A 16,413-nucleotide genomic window follows, 5' to 3' on the forward strand; every position below is an offset into this window, starting at 1 on the left:
TAGATAGATAGATAGATAGATAGATAGATAGATAGATAGATAGATAGATAGAGATCATAATGAAAAAGCCCAAGATTTTACAAAATGAGCAGTTTTTCTATGCAGTGGCTTACAGATTTTATGTAAAAAAAAAAATACCACACAATACAATTGTATTTAGATGACGTAACACTGAATTAAGTAACTCATGAGTCACCAGGAGACCTCAAAACATTGCACTGGCAGTAGTCATAACTGAAAGCTACTTTAGTCTAACAAAACAAAGATGCTCTGAGATTGTTCTGGAGGAATGCAGCTCTTTCTAACATTGTTAGAATGTGAAGTTTCACAATTATGCAAGCCACACAAACCATCTCAATTTCTGTTCCCCCTCCCTTCCTACTCTGGACAACCTTGTTGCCAATTTAGTATTGTTTCTACTTACTGATGAATTAGCCCCAACAGGAACAGAACCAGTTGGATCCACCTGTCCAGAACCTTGACCTTTCTCATTAATCCCACGAGTTACAAGAATTCTGAAGTGCTGCTGCCTTGAGTTTTGATCTGGGAGGATTTTAAACATGCATCCTTGCCCTGGAGAAACCCGCTCCACTGAATTGCTTCTGCATTTTTCAGAGCCATTCCTGCTATTTCCGTGAAGTGTTGAATTCACACCATCGTCCTCCACGGGGCTGATGCGTTCTGGCTGTGGATGAACTGGATATGAGGTACTCCTCTCCAGACGTATCCGTGGATACCTGACCAACCTATCCCCTTTCGTTCCCGTAAAGCCAAAATTGTAATCTGTCCCTGTACTGTTCACCTGAGGCTGCTGCAATTGGAAAACAAAGAATTTCTTTCCTGAATTGGCTGTGCCCTCTGGCAAATGTTGCAAAGACCAGCGTCTCGGTTCTGAGGCTGAGCCATTATTCGGAGCCTCTGAGTCAAATGGCATCAGTGTAACATGAGGCATGTCCACACTTGAAGCCCGATGCTGAATCCTTACCCCACCAATGTTTAATCCCAATGCGGTTTTGTTTCCTTCATCATCCTGTCCAGTGGCTCCACCACTGTCATTCCAGTTATTGGAAGGGATGGTACAAAATATCCTGTGATTAGCAGGCCCTTCATTAACCTCTGGGCTCTCTGCTTCCCTGAGTGGCGAATTCTCTGGGGTGACCTGTTGACTGTTTGGAGAAGAATGGCTTTTATCAAGAGATGTGTAATGCTCCCCAAAATCTGAAAAGTTACACGTCTCATCTGGAGAGGATTCTGTGCCCCCACATTCATCGGCATGCCCATTTACAGCTTTGCGCTGGAGGGAAATCTGCATTGATGAGCTCCTCGTGGGCCGTGTATCAATACTGTTGAGGAGCTGAGGAATAAACATGGAGGTGCTCCTTTTCAAGGACCCTGCTTCCTGCAAATCGCCGCTGCCATCCCCGCACTCTGTCCTGCGCCTGGAGAAAGGATGAGGCCCGTTTCTTCTTGGCAAAGTGTGGCATGCCATGAAAAAGTCATCGTCTTCTCTCTCACGGTCGAGGATCTCTGACTCGGGAGCGGTGTTGCTTCGTCCAGAGCCAAAATGAAACCGCAGCCGATGGGCCATAGTTTCAGGAGAAAAGAGAGTGGGGGATACAGCAACGAGTCCAGGCACTGCCAGAAGTTAAGAACTAAAGACATAAACTCCAAGAAAAAGTGTCCCATCTGCCAAACTGTTAGCACTGCTGTACTGATAGCGACAGGCAGCAGAAATAGCCCAAGTGGCAAGCGGCATTCCAGGCATGATTGGATAAGAGCAATCAGTGCTCCTCCAAACTGTGACATAGGGTAGGATGGCTGGCATCACATGACCCATTTCCCCCTCTCCAGTGCAAGCTACTATTTTTTTTTCCTCTTTAATACCAGCAAGAGCCTGAAACAGCACCTTCACAGCTGCTCCTTTTCCATCAGAAAGGAGCGGCCCCAGCGGGAGATCTCTCACAGCTGACTAAAGCAGCAAACACACTCGACTCTGCTATAAATCTAAACTACATCTTATTCATGGAACATTTCTGTACTAAGCCAGAAAAGGAAAAAGAGGGGGGGGAGGGAGGGAGAAACCACACACACACACACACACACACACTCCCTGCCCCCATGAAAAATCAATCCACTCTTTATTTTGCATTGAAATTCGCCTGCAAATTGAGAATCACTATGGGGGGAAAAATGGCTGGATGAAGGCGCACAGAGAGAAACAGAGATTTCGTTTGTTCAAAGTTGGCTGTGTATCCCACAGACTACTGGAGATATTTATCAGGGAATGGCTAGGAACTAGGTCTTTCCCTTTGTGCTTGAAGTGATTTAAACAGCAATATGTTCACTGTAGCAACAGACACAGATATCATATTGCCCCCATAAACAGGATATAATAACCTGCTTTGGCTATACAAAGACCTTTATGGGAATTAAAAAAAAAACTGAAAAGAAAGCTTACACACAAAATTCAAGAAGCAGCCAGTAGCAAGCAACCTTCTCTCTTTTCCAGTTTTTAAGAGGTTGAGAAAGCAAGTAAAATCTGGAACAGGGGCATGCATGGAGGGCTGCATGAATCTGACTTAAACACTATACAGAAACACTGCCCAATGCTGGCAAGCGTCCACTGAGAAAGTTTAGCAATATTAGTAGCTTAGGTTGCCAACACGGAATAGAGCTCTGCTTTATTAGGAGCCAAAAAAGCGTCAGAAGAACAAACAGGCAGACTGAAACCAAAAATTAAACAATGTCCGAATTCGGCTGTGCTCTGGATGGTAGTTTAGATAATGGGGAGGGGAGGTATAGCTGAGGTATAATCTCAGAATGCTCCTTCAAACATGAATTTGGAAGAAGGGCAATGAAAACAAACAGTATTGTCAAGGCAAACAAAAAGAACTGGCTTTATAAAATGAAATTTCATAGCTAAAGCTAAAGGGGAAAAAACTTATACAGGTGTTGAGTGTGAGCCATGTCCTAGACATTTAAGCCTTAGTTTTCTAACAGGTTGTTTTTAAACAGAGAAATAAAACAGTCCAGATAACAAGGGGGAAATGGAAACAGCACTGAAAGCCAAAGGCTGGTACAATCCTCTATTGTGGGAAACCTATTATTATTTGTTACAGAATTATAATAAAGCAGTATTGGAAGTAGTCTGGAGGAACTATGAGACTCCTCCAACAATTGCCAGATACGGGGGCCTAGTTCCATGTCATATTAACAACCAAACAGTTAGATTAACACTGAAACAATCAAAGGAAAGAGAACGTGCAGTCCATTAGGGCTGGAGTTTGATGTATAAACCTACATACCCAACCACACAAGAGCTCACTCATTTTCAAGGACTTCAATATTCTCTTCAATGAAAAGATAGCAAATTATATATCACAGAGCAACTATATCTTGAAAATCTCTATTTTGAAGCTAGAGGATTCTGAGAGTCATAATCCATAACATTTTCAAATTGTGGCATGTTCTACTCAGGCTCTGGACACCATAAATCTTGTTGCTGTGTGCCTTCAATTCATATCTGACTTATGGTTCCCTAATTCATGGCAGAATTTGTTCAGAGGGGGATTGCCCTTGCCCTCTTCTGAAGATAAGTGTGTGTGACTTGTCCAAGATCACCCAGGTGATTCCCATGGCTAAGCAGGGATTCAAACCCAGTGTCCTAGTCCAATACTCAAACCACTATACCACATTGACTCTGAACATAAATCTAGCCAGCCATTTCCCCCATCATTAATAATGCCACCTATATCTCTGGAAAGGGAGGGTAACACATTGGTGAGAGGTCATTTGAGGTAAGAAGTGGACAGAGAAGAGATTAAGTATCTATTTCCTTCCATCATTTCAAATGTGTTTTTATTTTATTTAAATCAAATGTGTCTGGGGCTTTTTCTAACTTGCTAAATGTGTATTAATTTACTCAGTCAATGTCATGTTTTAGATGCCTCCTTTCTACCAAAACAGGTCTTTGTGGCAGCTTACAACCAAGAGTTTAGATTAAAATAAAAGACATACAAACCAATAGCAGCCATTTCACAACCAACTGGTTAAAAATAAATGTATATATTAAATGTTATTTCATTAAATACTATTTAAACCTCGAGCTATTTGTTAGTCAGTGAATAATGGCAGTGTGTGGATGTGCGTGTGTGAACCAGCCCAGTGAAATTCACACTCTTTCATTCCACGTACTGGCTGGTGAATTTTAATTCAGCATTGGAAATATGGAAGGATTCCTCACATTTGCAAGTGGCTTGCTAGTTTAGGAGACGAAGGACAAGGCTCTGTGGCACACAATGCCATTCTTTAAGTGAAGGAATAGGCCAGGGAACTTAGGAGAAACAGTTGAGGGCTGTCATTGTTTCCATCGTAGTTGTTTCACTCTGATTAAAGACAGGGCCAATTCTACCACCTACCCCCTCTGCTTCTACAACTGTTACTCTCCATCTTTAGGGTGATAAAGATGGATCTGTCAACCTCTGAGGACTCATAATGACCAAACTCCTCACTTACAGCAATCCCAAAAAGAACCCACAAACAGTTCCAAGCTTATTTATTACACAATGTTCATGTTTGCTTATGCCACCTTTTGAAAAACATTACACCACCTTCCCGTAACACAGGCAAAAGAGAAACAACGATTTAAAACTATGGCACAGCAAGGAGGTTTCATTTTTAAACATGTATGTAACAAACAAAGGTAATTGCTTGCGTGCTGGAGTAGGACTCTGGGAGACCAGGGTTCAAATCTCCTCTGAGCTATGGAAACCCACCGGGTGATCTGGGAAAAGTCATATTCTCTCAGGTGAAAAAGAAGGCAATGGCAAACCACCTCTGAAGAAATTTTGCAAAGGAAACCTTAGGGTTGGGCTACCATAAGTACAAGTTGACTTGAAGGCACATAACAACAACAAAGAAATAAAAAATACTCACCAATCTGTTTTCATCAAATACTTCGAAAAGCAATCTGTGATTAGATGGGTTTACCTAAAAGACAAAAAAGGAGGTCAGAAAAGAGAATGTAATTTAAAGGGTAGTTCTTTGGGAAGAAAAAAACAATTTATGGGCATGAACAGTTATTTAATTAAAAGGTTCCAATCTGTGTCTAGCAGTGCAAACTTATACACACAAAACAGGGAAACCCCATGCCCTAGACCATGGCCTGTATGCTTCTTTTGCTGCTTTTATTAGTGATTGGAGTAAGAGAGCATTTTAAAGTCTAAGAAGCTATTGCATGCAACTGAACTCTGGTCTGAACTCACTCAAGATTCACCAGTTGACACTGCTTTAAGTGCCATGGCTCAATGTTATGGAATTCTGAGAATTGTACAATTCCCAGAACTCCATAGCATTAAGCCATGGCACCTAAAGTGGTGTCAAACTAGATTATTTCTGCAGTGCGTATCCAGCCTAGGATGACTTGGACTGATGGGAGCTGCATCAAAATTACAGACGGCTCCCAGGCTGTGTAATTCACTCCTGTGGGAATCTAAAATGGCCCCCTTCCTGCTGTCTTTCTGCCAGTAGGGAAAGGCCTTTCTGTTTACCCAGAGGTTTTGTTGTACAGTATTGCCATTTTTATCATTATTATAAAAATCATTATTTTATTCATTTATATTCTGCCTTTCTCCCAATAATGGGATTCAAGGCTGCTAACCATGTATTTAAAACACGACATTAACAAAAGTATAAATATATGATTTAAGAAGCAATTAAACCATTTATAAAGTTAAAACATTAAAAATTAAAGATATTAAAATTCATTAAAAGGCAATATACAAACTGCACAGCATTAAAAGCCCAAGCCTAGTCAGTTTGTTCTAATGAGCTTATTAAAGAGAGGTACAGTCCTTCATATAATCTGGGCCCAATCTATACAAAGCTTTACAGGTCAAAACCAGCACACTGAATTGTGTCCAGAAATGAACCAGAATCCAATGGAGCAGTTCTGTGTCCTCCAGGGAGCTCCAGTTAACACCCTGGCAGCAGCTCTTTGGGTCAACTGAAGTTTCTGAGCACATGATACCTTCTCTCTCAGTATCAGTAAATTGGCTTTTAAAGTAATATGCAAAGCACTAGCAAACATTTTTTGCAACTGTACTTTGGATTTCATTTTATTGCACACATCTGACCAGATGCATCACATCTTTCTGTCCTATTATGCTTTTCCAGGTTATGTGCACAATAAAAGCAAGCAGCTTACTCCAAATTTTACATTCCAACCAGCAACTCCCTGGCCTTGGAGGGAGAGAAGAACCCGCAGTATTTGCTGGACTTGATTCCCTTCCCCACTGCCATTCCCTTCTCCTTTTGTATCATGTCTTTTTAGACTGTAAACCTGAGGCAGGGAACTGTCAAACTAAGAATATTTAAAGTGCTCTGAGAGTCTTTGTGGCTGAAAACTGGGATATACATATTCTAAACAAAAGTAAATAAATAAAGGACCTGTTCAAGGCACTGAACCCATTTTGGGGCCATATTTTAGTACCTTGGTCAGCTGCTTTAAAGTGTGAACTGAAATCTGGAGTTGATTCACTGCCTCAATGACAGGGAACCACTCTGTATAGTAATTTTTTCTACGTAATTTTAGCCAAGCATTGAAAATTGCAGAAGACTGCCAACAAATACCAAGTGCTGTATACTATACTTCAGAGGAAGGAACTGGCAAAACCAGGTCTGAGTATTCCTTGCCTAAGAAAACCCTATGACATTCATGGGGTTGCCATAGGTTGACAGGTGCCTGAAGGCACACATACACACAACATTGATAGAATTTGTTACACGCTGAATATACTTTTGCTTAGAAGCAAGTTCCACTATGCCCAAAAGGACTTGTTCTCAAGCAAATGTGCAGAGGAGTGAAGCCTATCGTCAGGCTTACTAGGAAGTAAACTCCACTATGATTAGATTTTACTCCACATTAAATATGTTTAGGATTATACCCTTAATAAAATAAAGTGTAACATGATCAGACATCGGTTCTGGTAGAAAGATTCCGACATATCAAACTTTGTTGTGGCTGGAATGGAAAACGCTGGGACTAGACATCCACCTTTTAGTGCCAAGACCATTCCTAGGGATGGTGCATTACTAATCAAAAGAGGTTTGCTCCATATCTGCCCAGCTCCATAGATTAGAGGAACCAATGTAGTTTAAGACAGCAAGGGTAACAGAAGAGGTAAACCCTCCTCTATTTTCACTTTTTAAACATGCTTTAAAAATCATTTGAAAACTATTTATGATCTCTCTAAATTGAGATGCTAAGAAAAATACAGTTTCCAAAATGCTAACAAAAAAGACCAACTGTTCAGACATTGTTTGCAAAAAAATAAACATAGTTTTAACAATCTACAAGTTTGCAGACAGCTGCTCTAAAAGATTAAATTTAAATTGCTGGAATTTTATTTTGCACACCCCTTCTCTTTAAATAAATACTTCACAGACAGGTTAAGCAATACAGCTATCTCTGATGTGCAATCAAGCTAATTTATTAGGTTAAACGTGAAATAAACAGACTTGTTTCCCACTGCATTACTTCTGCAGGATAAACTAACCCTGGAGTGTAGGAGAGAATTGAGCTCTGTGGAGACAAGGAATGGATATATATGTCAGGGGTAGTGATGGTGGTGTCCAAAGTTTCTTTGAAGAAACTGAGACTTGGCAATTGAATATCAAGTAAAGGTGAAATACCATATACAGTACCTGGCTAGAGCAAAGACCTGGCACAGATGCTTGGTGAGAATATAGAAATGTGATGAGGTGGGGTGGCTGCATTAGGCCAACCTCTAAGTTCAGGGCTGGAAAATATCTGAAGTCTTTGGACTGCAACCCCCAGAATAAACCAGATGATGTGGCCCACTGCTGTGCTATCTGTGGCATTATCTGAGTTATAGTTCAAAAAAGTTATACCTCAGCCATGTTCACAATTGATATTTGTTTAATGTAATAGATGCCCTAAAGGCATAGAAGACAGATCTGCAGAGTGGCTGCCAAAAGAGAATAGGCAGATATGATTCTGGCATTTTCAGACAAGAGTTACACTACCTTTGGGGCCAGCCTGTGGCTCCAGGTTCAAGCCTCCATTCCAGCCTTCCTCTCTTACTGACTCATGCTTTGTGGTCTAATAGATTTCAATCCACCATACTGGACTATAAGCAATGGGCTATGTAGAGGTACTAGAAAACGCATTTGTGTGCTCTTGTAATGAACCTGTAGCATTTTCCCCCAAAAATGTGGCTACAAATTCTAGTTGATGGAGGAATAGACTGCGATCTGAGAGATCTGGATTAAAAGGATTATCTTTCAATAATTCAACCCCAATTACTGCTTCTGAACAAATTTATCCTGGACTTGTTTTGATCACTTCATGGCCTTCATGATACTGTTTATTTAGGTATGTTCTCCAAAAACACTAAGCCTTCCAGCAGGGACGTAGCCAGGATTTTGAGAAGGGGGAGGGGGGGTCCAGACTAAGTGCCACCATTTGGAAGGGCTGAAAGCCCCCCCCCCCCAAAAAAAACACAGACAGAGGGTCGAGCCTTTACCTCAGGAAGGGGAAAGAGGGGAAGAAGGGGAGGGGGCTGCTCCACTTCCATGCCATTGCCAAAGGCTCCTCAGGTTCATTCACGGGAAAGGAGAGGCAAGAGAGCTGTCTTTTACGGGAAGGAACAATAAAACAACCTGGGGCAGGGATGTTTTTGAGTCAACAGAGATGTTTGTCCTTGGAGTGAAGGGAAGTGGAGGAAAAAAAGAGAACTTGCTCCCTGGCATCCTCCTCTCAGGGCTCCCGCTGCCCTGGCACCTTCCCCAAACCCCAAATGCGAGGGGAGCTCTGGCTGAAGCAGGAGCAGCAACCAAGGCATGGTTCCTTTGGGGGGGGGGGGTCCCGCCTCGTTCTCTGCTCTCTGGAGGGCAACCTGCATGTGGAGGGGGGCAGGGAAGGGAGAGGGAGAGAGAGTGCGCCAAATAGAATGAAAGAGGGAGAGAGAGAAACCACAGCCACACCTAGACTTCAATCTACTTCCTCAGATGCATTTAGATGCAATAATAATAATAATATGTAGAGAGATCTTGCAGCACCTTTGGGACTCACTGAAAGAAACACATTGGCAGCATGAGTTTTCCTAGATGTCAGGTTTCCTAGCGTTTTCCTCAGATGCATTTAGATCCAAGAAGAAGAAGAAGAAGAAGAAGAAGAAGAAGAAGAAGAAGAAGAAGAGAAATCTTGCAGCAGTTTTGAGACTCACCGAAAGAAAGAAATTGGAGCATGAGCTTTCCTAGACTTCAGTCTACTTCCTCAAGTGCATTTGTGGCTTGCAAAAGATCACCCAGTGGCTTTGTATGGTCCAGTTGGGAATAAAACCCTGGACTCCAGAGTCATAGTACTCCAGTGATCAAACCACTATGGAGTAGGAGGATTAAATAGGGCAGCTATGGGACATTTGTGGCCCTGGGTCATTGTTTTGTGGTCCTCCCATCCATCCTCCCCAATTCCAAAATAATAATAATAATAATTATTATTATTATTATTATTATTACTATTATTTTGTAATAAAAAGAGGAGAAGGATTTCCTGGAAACCTCTGTGGTTGCTAGCACACCATACACTGTTTAACATTTATACATAGATACAGATATAGATATAGATATCTGTTTTTCCAGTCTGGAAGTGGACTTCCTCCCAGTCACGGGTTGCTTTTCCCATCCAGGTTTTGGATGTAGCATGCACATATATATCTCCTGCCTTTCTGCCAAAGTGGTACCCAAGGTGGCTAACAACACATAGAAAATACATTAAAACAACAATGAAAATCATAAAAAATACATTTAAAAATTACAAATATAAAATATAAAATACAAATATAAAATTCCAGAGGTTAAAATCAGCCAAACCCATGCAACAAGAGGGTGGTGAAATGAGGAGGGGGTCTTTGGCTGAGAGAGAGGCGAGAAGGAGTGAAAGACACTCTGTGCATGCTCAGGCACCCACTGCTTCTAAGACTGAGCACTGAAACAATAATTCTGAGGTTCAGAGGCTTGGCGGCCTTCCCTTCAACATAAGCAAGGCCCCTTCCAGAAAGAAAATGGAGAGGGGTGGGGAGTGGGTTTAACTCATGGATAGAGGTCCCACTGGGCGACCATGGGCAGGTCACACTCTCTCAGCCCCAGAGAAACACCCTCTGGAAAAATTTGCCAGGAAAACCCCATGATAGGTTTGCCTTAGGGTTGCCATGAGTCAGAACCAACTTGCAAGTAGCATCAACAAAAGAGCTCCAAGGCTGCATCCACACTGCAGAAATAGTGCAGTTTGATAACACTTTAACTGCCCTGGCTCCATGCTATGGGATCCTGGGATTGGTAGTTTTGGGAGCTATTTAGCCATCTCTGCCAGCCACAAGAAACTGAAGTGCAATTCCCAGATCTCCTCATCATTTCATCATTTATTTCATTTCTGTGCCACCTTTTCCCCCAGAAAAGGACCCAAGGCAGTTTGGTTTTTATGGTTGACACCACTTTAACTTCCGTTATAGCTCTGTGCTAATGGAATCTTGGGATTTGTTTCTTGGATTATTTCTTTCTGGATTATTTCTTTAGTGCAGATGCAAATGGAGTCCTTCCTCTCAAGCTGTTCACATCAGATAAATTCAGGTTGATAAAGCAAAGTGCAGCTGCTCAAGCAATAAGCGGCAGCCACTCTGTTCATGCTCAGAGACACTCTGTTCATATTCTGAGACACTCAGAGGAGGGCCAAAAAGGAGCTACTTGAGGATGAGCTTATGAAACATGAATGGGTTTAATGGTTGGACTCAAGTAGCTTCAATATATACCATTATACATATATAAACATACCAAACTCTGAAAAACTCCAAAATACATCTAGTTCTCAGCATTTTGGATAAGGGAGATTCAACCTGTAGTTGATTATTGTTATTAGAAGTCACCTTTTCTTTCTTTGATATTTCCTTTTAGAGCCTTCCTTCTCCCTTCCTTCCTTTTTCTTCCTTTCTTCCCCTTTTTTCCTTCCTTCTTTCTTTCCTTTCTCCTCCTTCCTTTAGTTCTTCCTCCCTCCCCTCGTTTTTCCTTCCTTTTTTCTGTGTGTCTTCCTTCCCTCTTCTTAGAATCGTAGAGTTGGAAGAGACCGCAAGGGCCATCCAGTCCAACCCCATTCTGCCATGCTCCTCCTCCTCCTCCTCTCCCGAACGGAGACCTTTGTTTGGCAAAAGCACAGAGGAGGAGGGAGAGGGAAAGAGGGGCAAAGATGTTGCCGGGAGGGAGACCAGCCCTCTCCCCTCTCTCTCCTGAGTCCACTCCGACGGAAGGAGGAAGCAGGAGGAAGGAGCTTGAACAGGCACTGCCCCCGCCTCAAGGCTACGTCTCTACTCCCTCCCTCCCTATCCCTCTCCCTCTCCCTCCCTCTCTCGCTCTCTTTCTCTCTGAGCCTCCCTGCTCCGTGAGACTTTCTCCCCCCCTTTCCCTCTCCATCCAAGTCCGTGCTTTTGGTGGAGGGGAGGAGGAGGGGGAGGAAGGAGCTTGAACATCCCCACTCTTGATGGGGGGTCCGGACCCCCAAAACCCCACCCTTGGCTACATCCTTGCTTCCAGAAATGTTTATTTATTCAAAAACCACAGATTTTACATACAGTAAAATCCAGGGTACCCCTGATTTTCCAGAGTTGCTTGTCTGTACTACCGGGGCTTGCCTACACTATGAAAAGTCACACAGAGGCTATTCATAGCAAACTCAGATTAAGCGGTCACACATTTCCCTACTCAGAGGTGGCATCGGTGTAAAATAGTGAGCTTCCCTAATTATGTTGGGGAATAAAATAAATACAACAGTGGCTGCTCCACATTATTATTATTTTCTTGCCTGTCCATCAAGGATGTACACATACATACTTTTGCTTTTGTTGTCACACTCCCATTGGTTGGTTTGGGACAGGCAATGAATATAACAATGTGAATATGTCTGTATTTGCTATCACACTCCCATTGGCTAGTATAAGCAGAAGCATTGTCCATCTAGTTTCATTGTCACACTCCCATTGTAAACCTTCAAACACCTTATTAATTCAGCTATACTTTGATATAACATTAATTACCAGCTTGAACAGACGTGGCTGCAATTGCATACATAGCATTCGAATAGGTTGCATGAATGACATGTAGACCCGGCCATGTGAAAAGGCATAGGGATGGAGGGGCTTGCTGGAAGAGCATCTTATTTAGTTGTATCACAGAAAAGTCAGAAAATAATGTAACTAACAAGTGGTACTTTGCTATTGTTAACTTATGTGAGAACAAAATGGTTGCAGATTTACATCCCACTTCAATTCCATGTACAACAACAAAATGTGGAAAAACCAAAATGAGAAATGCTTTTTCAATGGACTATAGCTGTGGGACACAGGGAGCTGCAATCAATGAAGTAACTTTTCAAAGCTCTGCCCCAAAACAATGTTGGCTAACAAAGTGTAATGTCAAGTCCCTGTTTAAAGCCCCAACCCAGGAAAGATATGTCTATAAGATCCTGAAGAAAATCTGTCAGTTAGAGGAAGATAGTAATGAGCTAGATAGACCAATGTTCTCTGTACAGCCAACCCTCCATATCTACAGATTTTCTATCCATGGATTCAAACATCAATGGCTTGAAAATATTTTTAAAATACAATAACCAAAAAGAAAACCTTGATTTGACATTTTATAAAAGGGACATCATTTTGCTAGGGCATTGTATTTAATGGGACTTGAGCATCCGCGGATTTGGGTATCCATCAGGGGTCCTGGAACCAAACCCCAGAAGACACCAAGGGCCCACTGTATAAGACCACTTTCTGGATTTTTAAACAATGTTCCAGTACCATCTTCCTTAATGAAGCTCTACTTTAGTCAACAGAGCCAAGGAGCATAGTAACTAGAGTCACACAGGAGGAATGGACACTTTGCCAGTCTGAAGGTTAGCAAATTCCTATTCTGCTGTAGTCCCTGGCTATCAATGCAGCTAGGAACCTTTGGCTTTCATGATGAACTGGAAGGTGAAGGACAATTCTGTCCTTACTAGACACTGACAGGCAGTAACAGGATAGGTAAGGGGAACCTTAAGCCCAGCTACAGCTTTGACAGTGTGCTGTTGCTTATTGGCTAGTTACCCTCATCAAAAGCAACAGGCAGTGCTACAGATTGGACATATGCAAGAAATCCCATATCCTGGAGAAAATCCCAGGTCCATTCCAATTAAAAGAGTGCTTGGGAAAGTCAGTACTTCAAGTCCCAGAATCTTTCAGACAGCATGGCTAGTGGCTGAGATACCAAAGATATAATCCCACCTCAACAACTATACTGCCTTGCAGAGCCGGTGAAGGACTAAACAGACTGTAAAATATTTTGCAAGTATTTCCTTTTGCAGGAACTGTAAATATTGTAGTACTGAAAATACTAATGCTTGCCCCACCAGTGTGTGCTCAACACCGACTAAAAAGTTCAAAAGCAAAACACTTACTCTAAAATAAAATTCTTCATTCCATTTTGGATTCAGAGTCTGTAAGAAAAAAAGGAGGGGGAAAAAGCACATTTACTACAAGAAATCACCAGGAAAAAGCTGCAAATCTACCAGCACATTTTGCTGCATGCGGTGCTGTTGCAATGGCTTCTTTCCCCTCTTTTTCCCCTTTCTTTTTCTAATTCTTAACCAACAAAGGTTCTCTGATTTTAGAGAGACATTGTCTGTTAAGAATCTGAAAGAAATGGAAAGCAGAGGGGGAGAGAAATCCATTACCACAGCTTTCATCAATAATAAAGATGCTGTTGTCAAAATGCTTCAAATTCATTTGTTGAGCAAACTTCATGTAGGAGGGTATGTGAAGTGGGATAAAGCAGAAATAGATGTCATCTATAAATAGGAGCTTCACAGTGGGAGTCAGACCGTTGATGACCTGGGCAGAGATGTCTTAATGAAGGCTGCTAAATATTTCACAAATAATCAATTCTTTAAAATGTTGTGGGAGTAGCATTAGATGAAACAGCCAATGTGTCTAAACATAGTTTATGTGTAATTAAAGGGATCAACCCTAATATAACTCTAAGAGCAAAGTTATTAACACTTAAAGTTATTAACATTTAATAGCAAAGTTATTAAATACAATGTATATAACCATGAAACTATCTTCCCCCTTACTGCAAAATAATTAAGAATGCATTTACTAAGATTGTTATAACTTCTTATTCTTATTTTAATAGGTCGTCTGTTCATAGGAAGTGTATCCCATCACTAGAACCCTGAGATTTTTTAAGAAAAATCCTTTCCATAAAGTTGAAAATCAAAATGCATCATCAATAATTTACAAACAAGATTCAAAGGTGGGAACAAAATGAATAGAAATAGATGAAAACCAATTAATCAGTCATCTGCAAAGGCCCTCTGAAAAAGTAAACTGTTTCTCTAAAGATTATGAATGTGCAAGCCTGGTTAATCAAGCTCAGTAACAAATCCCTCAAAGAGAGTCAGCATGGAGCAGTGGTTTGAATGTTGGTCTAGGACTTTGGGAAGCCAGGATTCAGCCATGGAAACCCACTGGGTGACTTTGGGCAAGTTATAGTCTCTCAGCCTTAGAGAGGAAGGCAATGACAAATGCCTTCTGAATAGAGCTTGCCAAGAAAAGCCCGTGATAGGATTTTCAAATCATAAATTGGAAACAACTTGAAGGCACACAAAAAAACACAACAAACCCCACAGAGAGGATGCCAATACTAAGAAAGTCTTGCTCACCATCTCCTCATATGGGCACCTCATCTCCAAAGCCCAGAGCCTCTAGACCAAGGAGTCATCTGATGACTTGACCACATTGGACCAAATATTTACAAAAGTTGATTCTTAAGGTATCAGGTTTTAGATCAGTTAAAGAACTTTAATAAAAGCAGAATTTGAAACTGGGTCTGAGAAATACTTGGAATCCAGCGAATGTGTTTCAAAATCAAATGTAACATGTGCTGTTTGGCTAGGACAGAACCAAGAGACAATGTTTTGCATGAGACCTCATTTCCACAGACTGTATCAATAAGTTATATTAGTGAGTTGGTGAGTATATACTAGAAGGGCTTTAACATATATTCAGAAGCCCGGCTCACTGCCTTGGCATCGAAGCCCAACAGACTTGTGGGCACTAGTAATGAAAACAATAGTTATTTCTTATTTATTTGTTTTTTTAAAAATGGGTTTCTTGGCATACAGGAAAGCTAGTCAGGAAGAATAATACAGTGATGAGAATTCTGAAAAAAATTCATATGATATTAACACTACCCAGTGCTTCAGGAAATTTTTTGCACATAAATACAGTGTTCTTTGTATGAAAATCATAGTTTTGTGCCAAAAAATACATTTTTGTGCAAGGATCACTACTGGGACAGGGAGTCAATGTGGTGTGGTTTGAGTGTTGGATTATGACTCTGGAAACCAGGGTTCAATTCCCCGCTGAGCCATGAAACCCACTGTGTGATTTTGGACAAGTCACACACTCTCATCCTCAGGGGAAGTAATTGAAAACCTCCTGTGAACAAATTTTGCTAAGAAAACCCCATGATAGATTTGCCTTAAGGTTGCCATAAATTGGAAACTAGTTGAAGGCATATGACAACAACCCCCACTGTTGGGTATTTTTTGCATAGGATTGCTGAGGGTGTTTTGTTATTTTTGTTTTTTTTTTGGAGACCAGCAATCTTGCACATATTAAACTATGTGCCTGTCTGGAAGCAATGCCAAAAACAACAGTCCTACACAGAAATTAGCTACTTTTGTGCAAGATTGCTGATCCCACCCTGGAACGTATCATCGGTCTAATGTCTCTTGGGGAGCCAAGGGGGTTTATCACACAGGCTCCTGGCACAGTCGGAGAACGGTCCAAAAGGAGTCGGGAAGGGAACAGAACGAGTGGGGGACATATTTTACTGCAAACAATGAAGTCCCTCACTTGTTCCATTCCCTGCCCTTCCGTTCCCAGTTCGTCCCACAGGAGGAGATTTTTGAGAACTGTTTTTTGAGAACTGACGGGGAATGGAATGGAACAAGTGAGGGACTATGTCGTCCCCCACTCGTTTCTGGCCCCTTTTGTTCCGTTCTCCGACCATTCCCTGAGCCCCTGTGTGATAAACTTCATGGACTATATTATTTTGTGAAGAGAAACTTCCACAATCAAAAGGGCTGGCATGGAGCTTGCCAAGAGCAAAATCACCACAAACAGTTCTTTACATGGCATTACAAGGCCCCTGGAGCTACGGTGTGTTCTAATTGTCTTTTATTCCTTCATTGCCTCTGGTGCCCTGTGGGCTGCGAGGCAATAAAGAAATTCTTAAAACAAACAATACTGTGGGCATTATACACTTTTCTCATTTTCAGCCATTAAAGAGAAATTACCAATT

General features: G+C 41.5%; 1 protein-coding gene across 12 annotated transcripts in view; it reads right to left on the minus strand.

The window, feature by feature from the left end:
- Positions 1-16,413, minus strand: part of NEDD4L (NEDD4 like E3 ubiquitin protein ligase) — a 406,323-nt gene that overhangs the window by 213,715 nt on the left and 176,195 nt on the right. For 5 of the 12 annotated variants that reach the window (XM_042448263.1, XM_042448262.1, XM_042448261.1 and 2 more), the window contains 2 exons: positions 13,502-13,540; positions 4,936-4,989 (listed from right to left, as the gene is read on the minus strand). In XM_042448263.1, the coding sequence (XP_042304197.1) occupies positions 4,936-4,989; positions 13,502-13,540 (93 nt within the window). Of the gene's footprint in view, positions 1-424; positions 1,951-4,935; positions 4,990-13,501; positions 13,541-16,413 lie in introns of those variants that run through there. The other 7 variants (XR_006101806.1, XM_042448257.1, XM_042448254.1 and 4 more) reach the window with 6 other exon arrangements.

This window comes from Sceloporus undulatus, chromosome 2, assembly GCF_019175285.1.
Source record: "Sceloporus undulatus isolate JIND9_A2432 ecotype Alabama chromosome 2, SceUnd_v1.1, whole genome shotgun sequence".
NCBI classification, from domain to species: Eukaryota; Metazoa; Chordata; class Lepidosauria; order Squamata; family Phrynosomatidae; genus Sceloporus; species Sceloporus undulatus.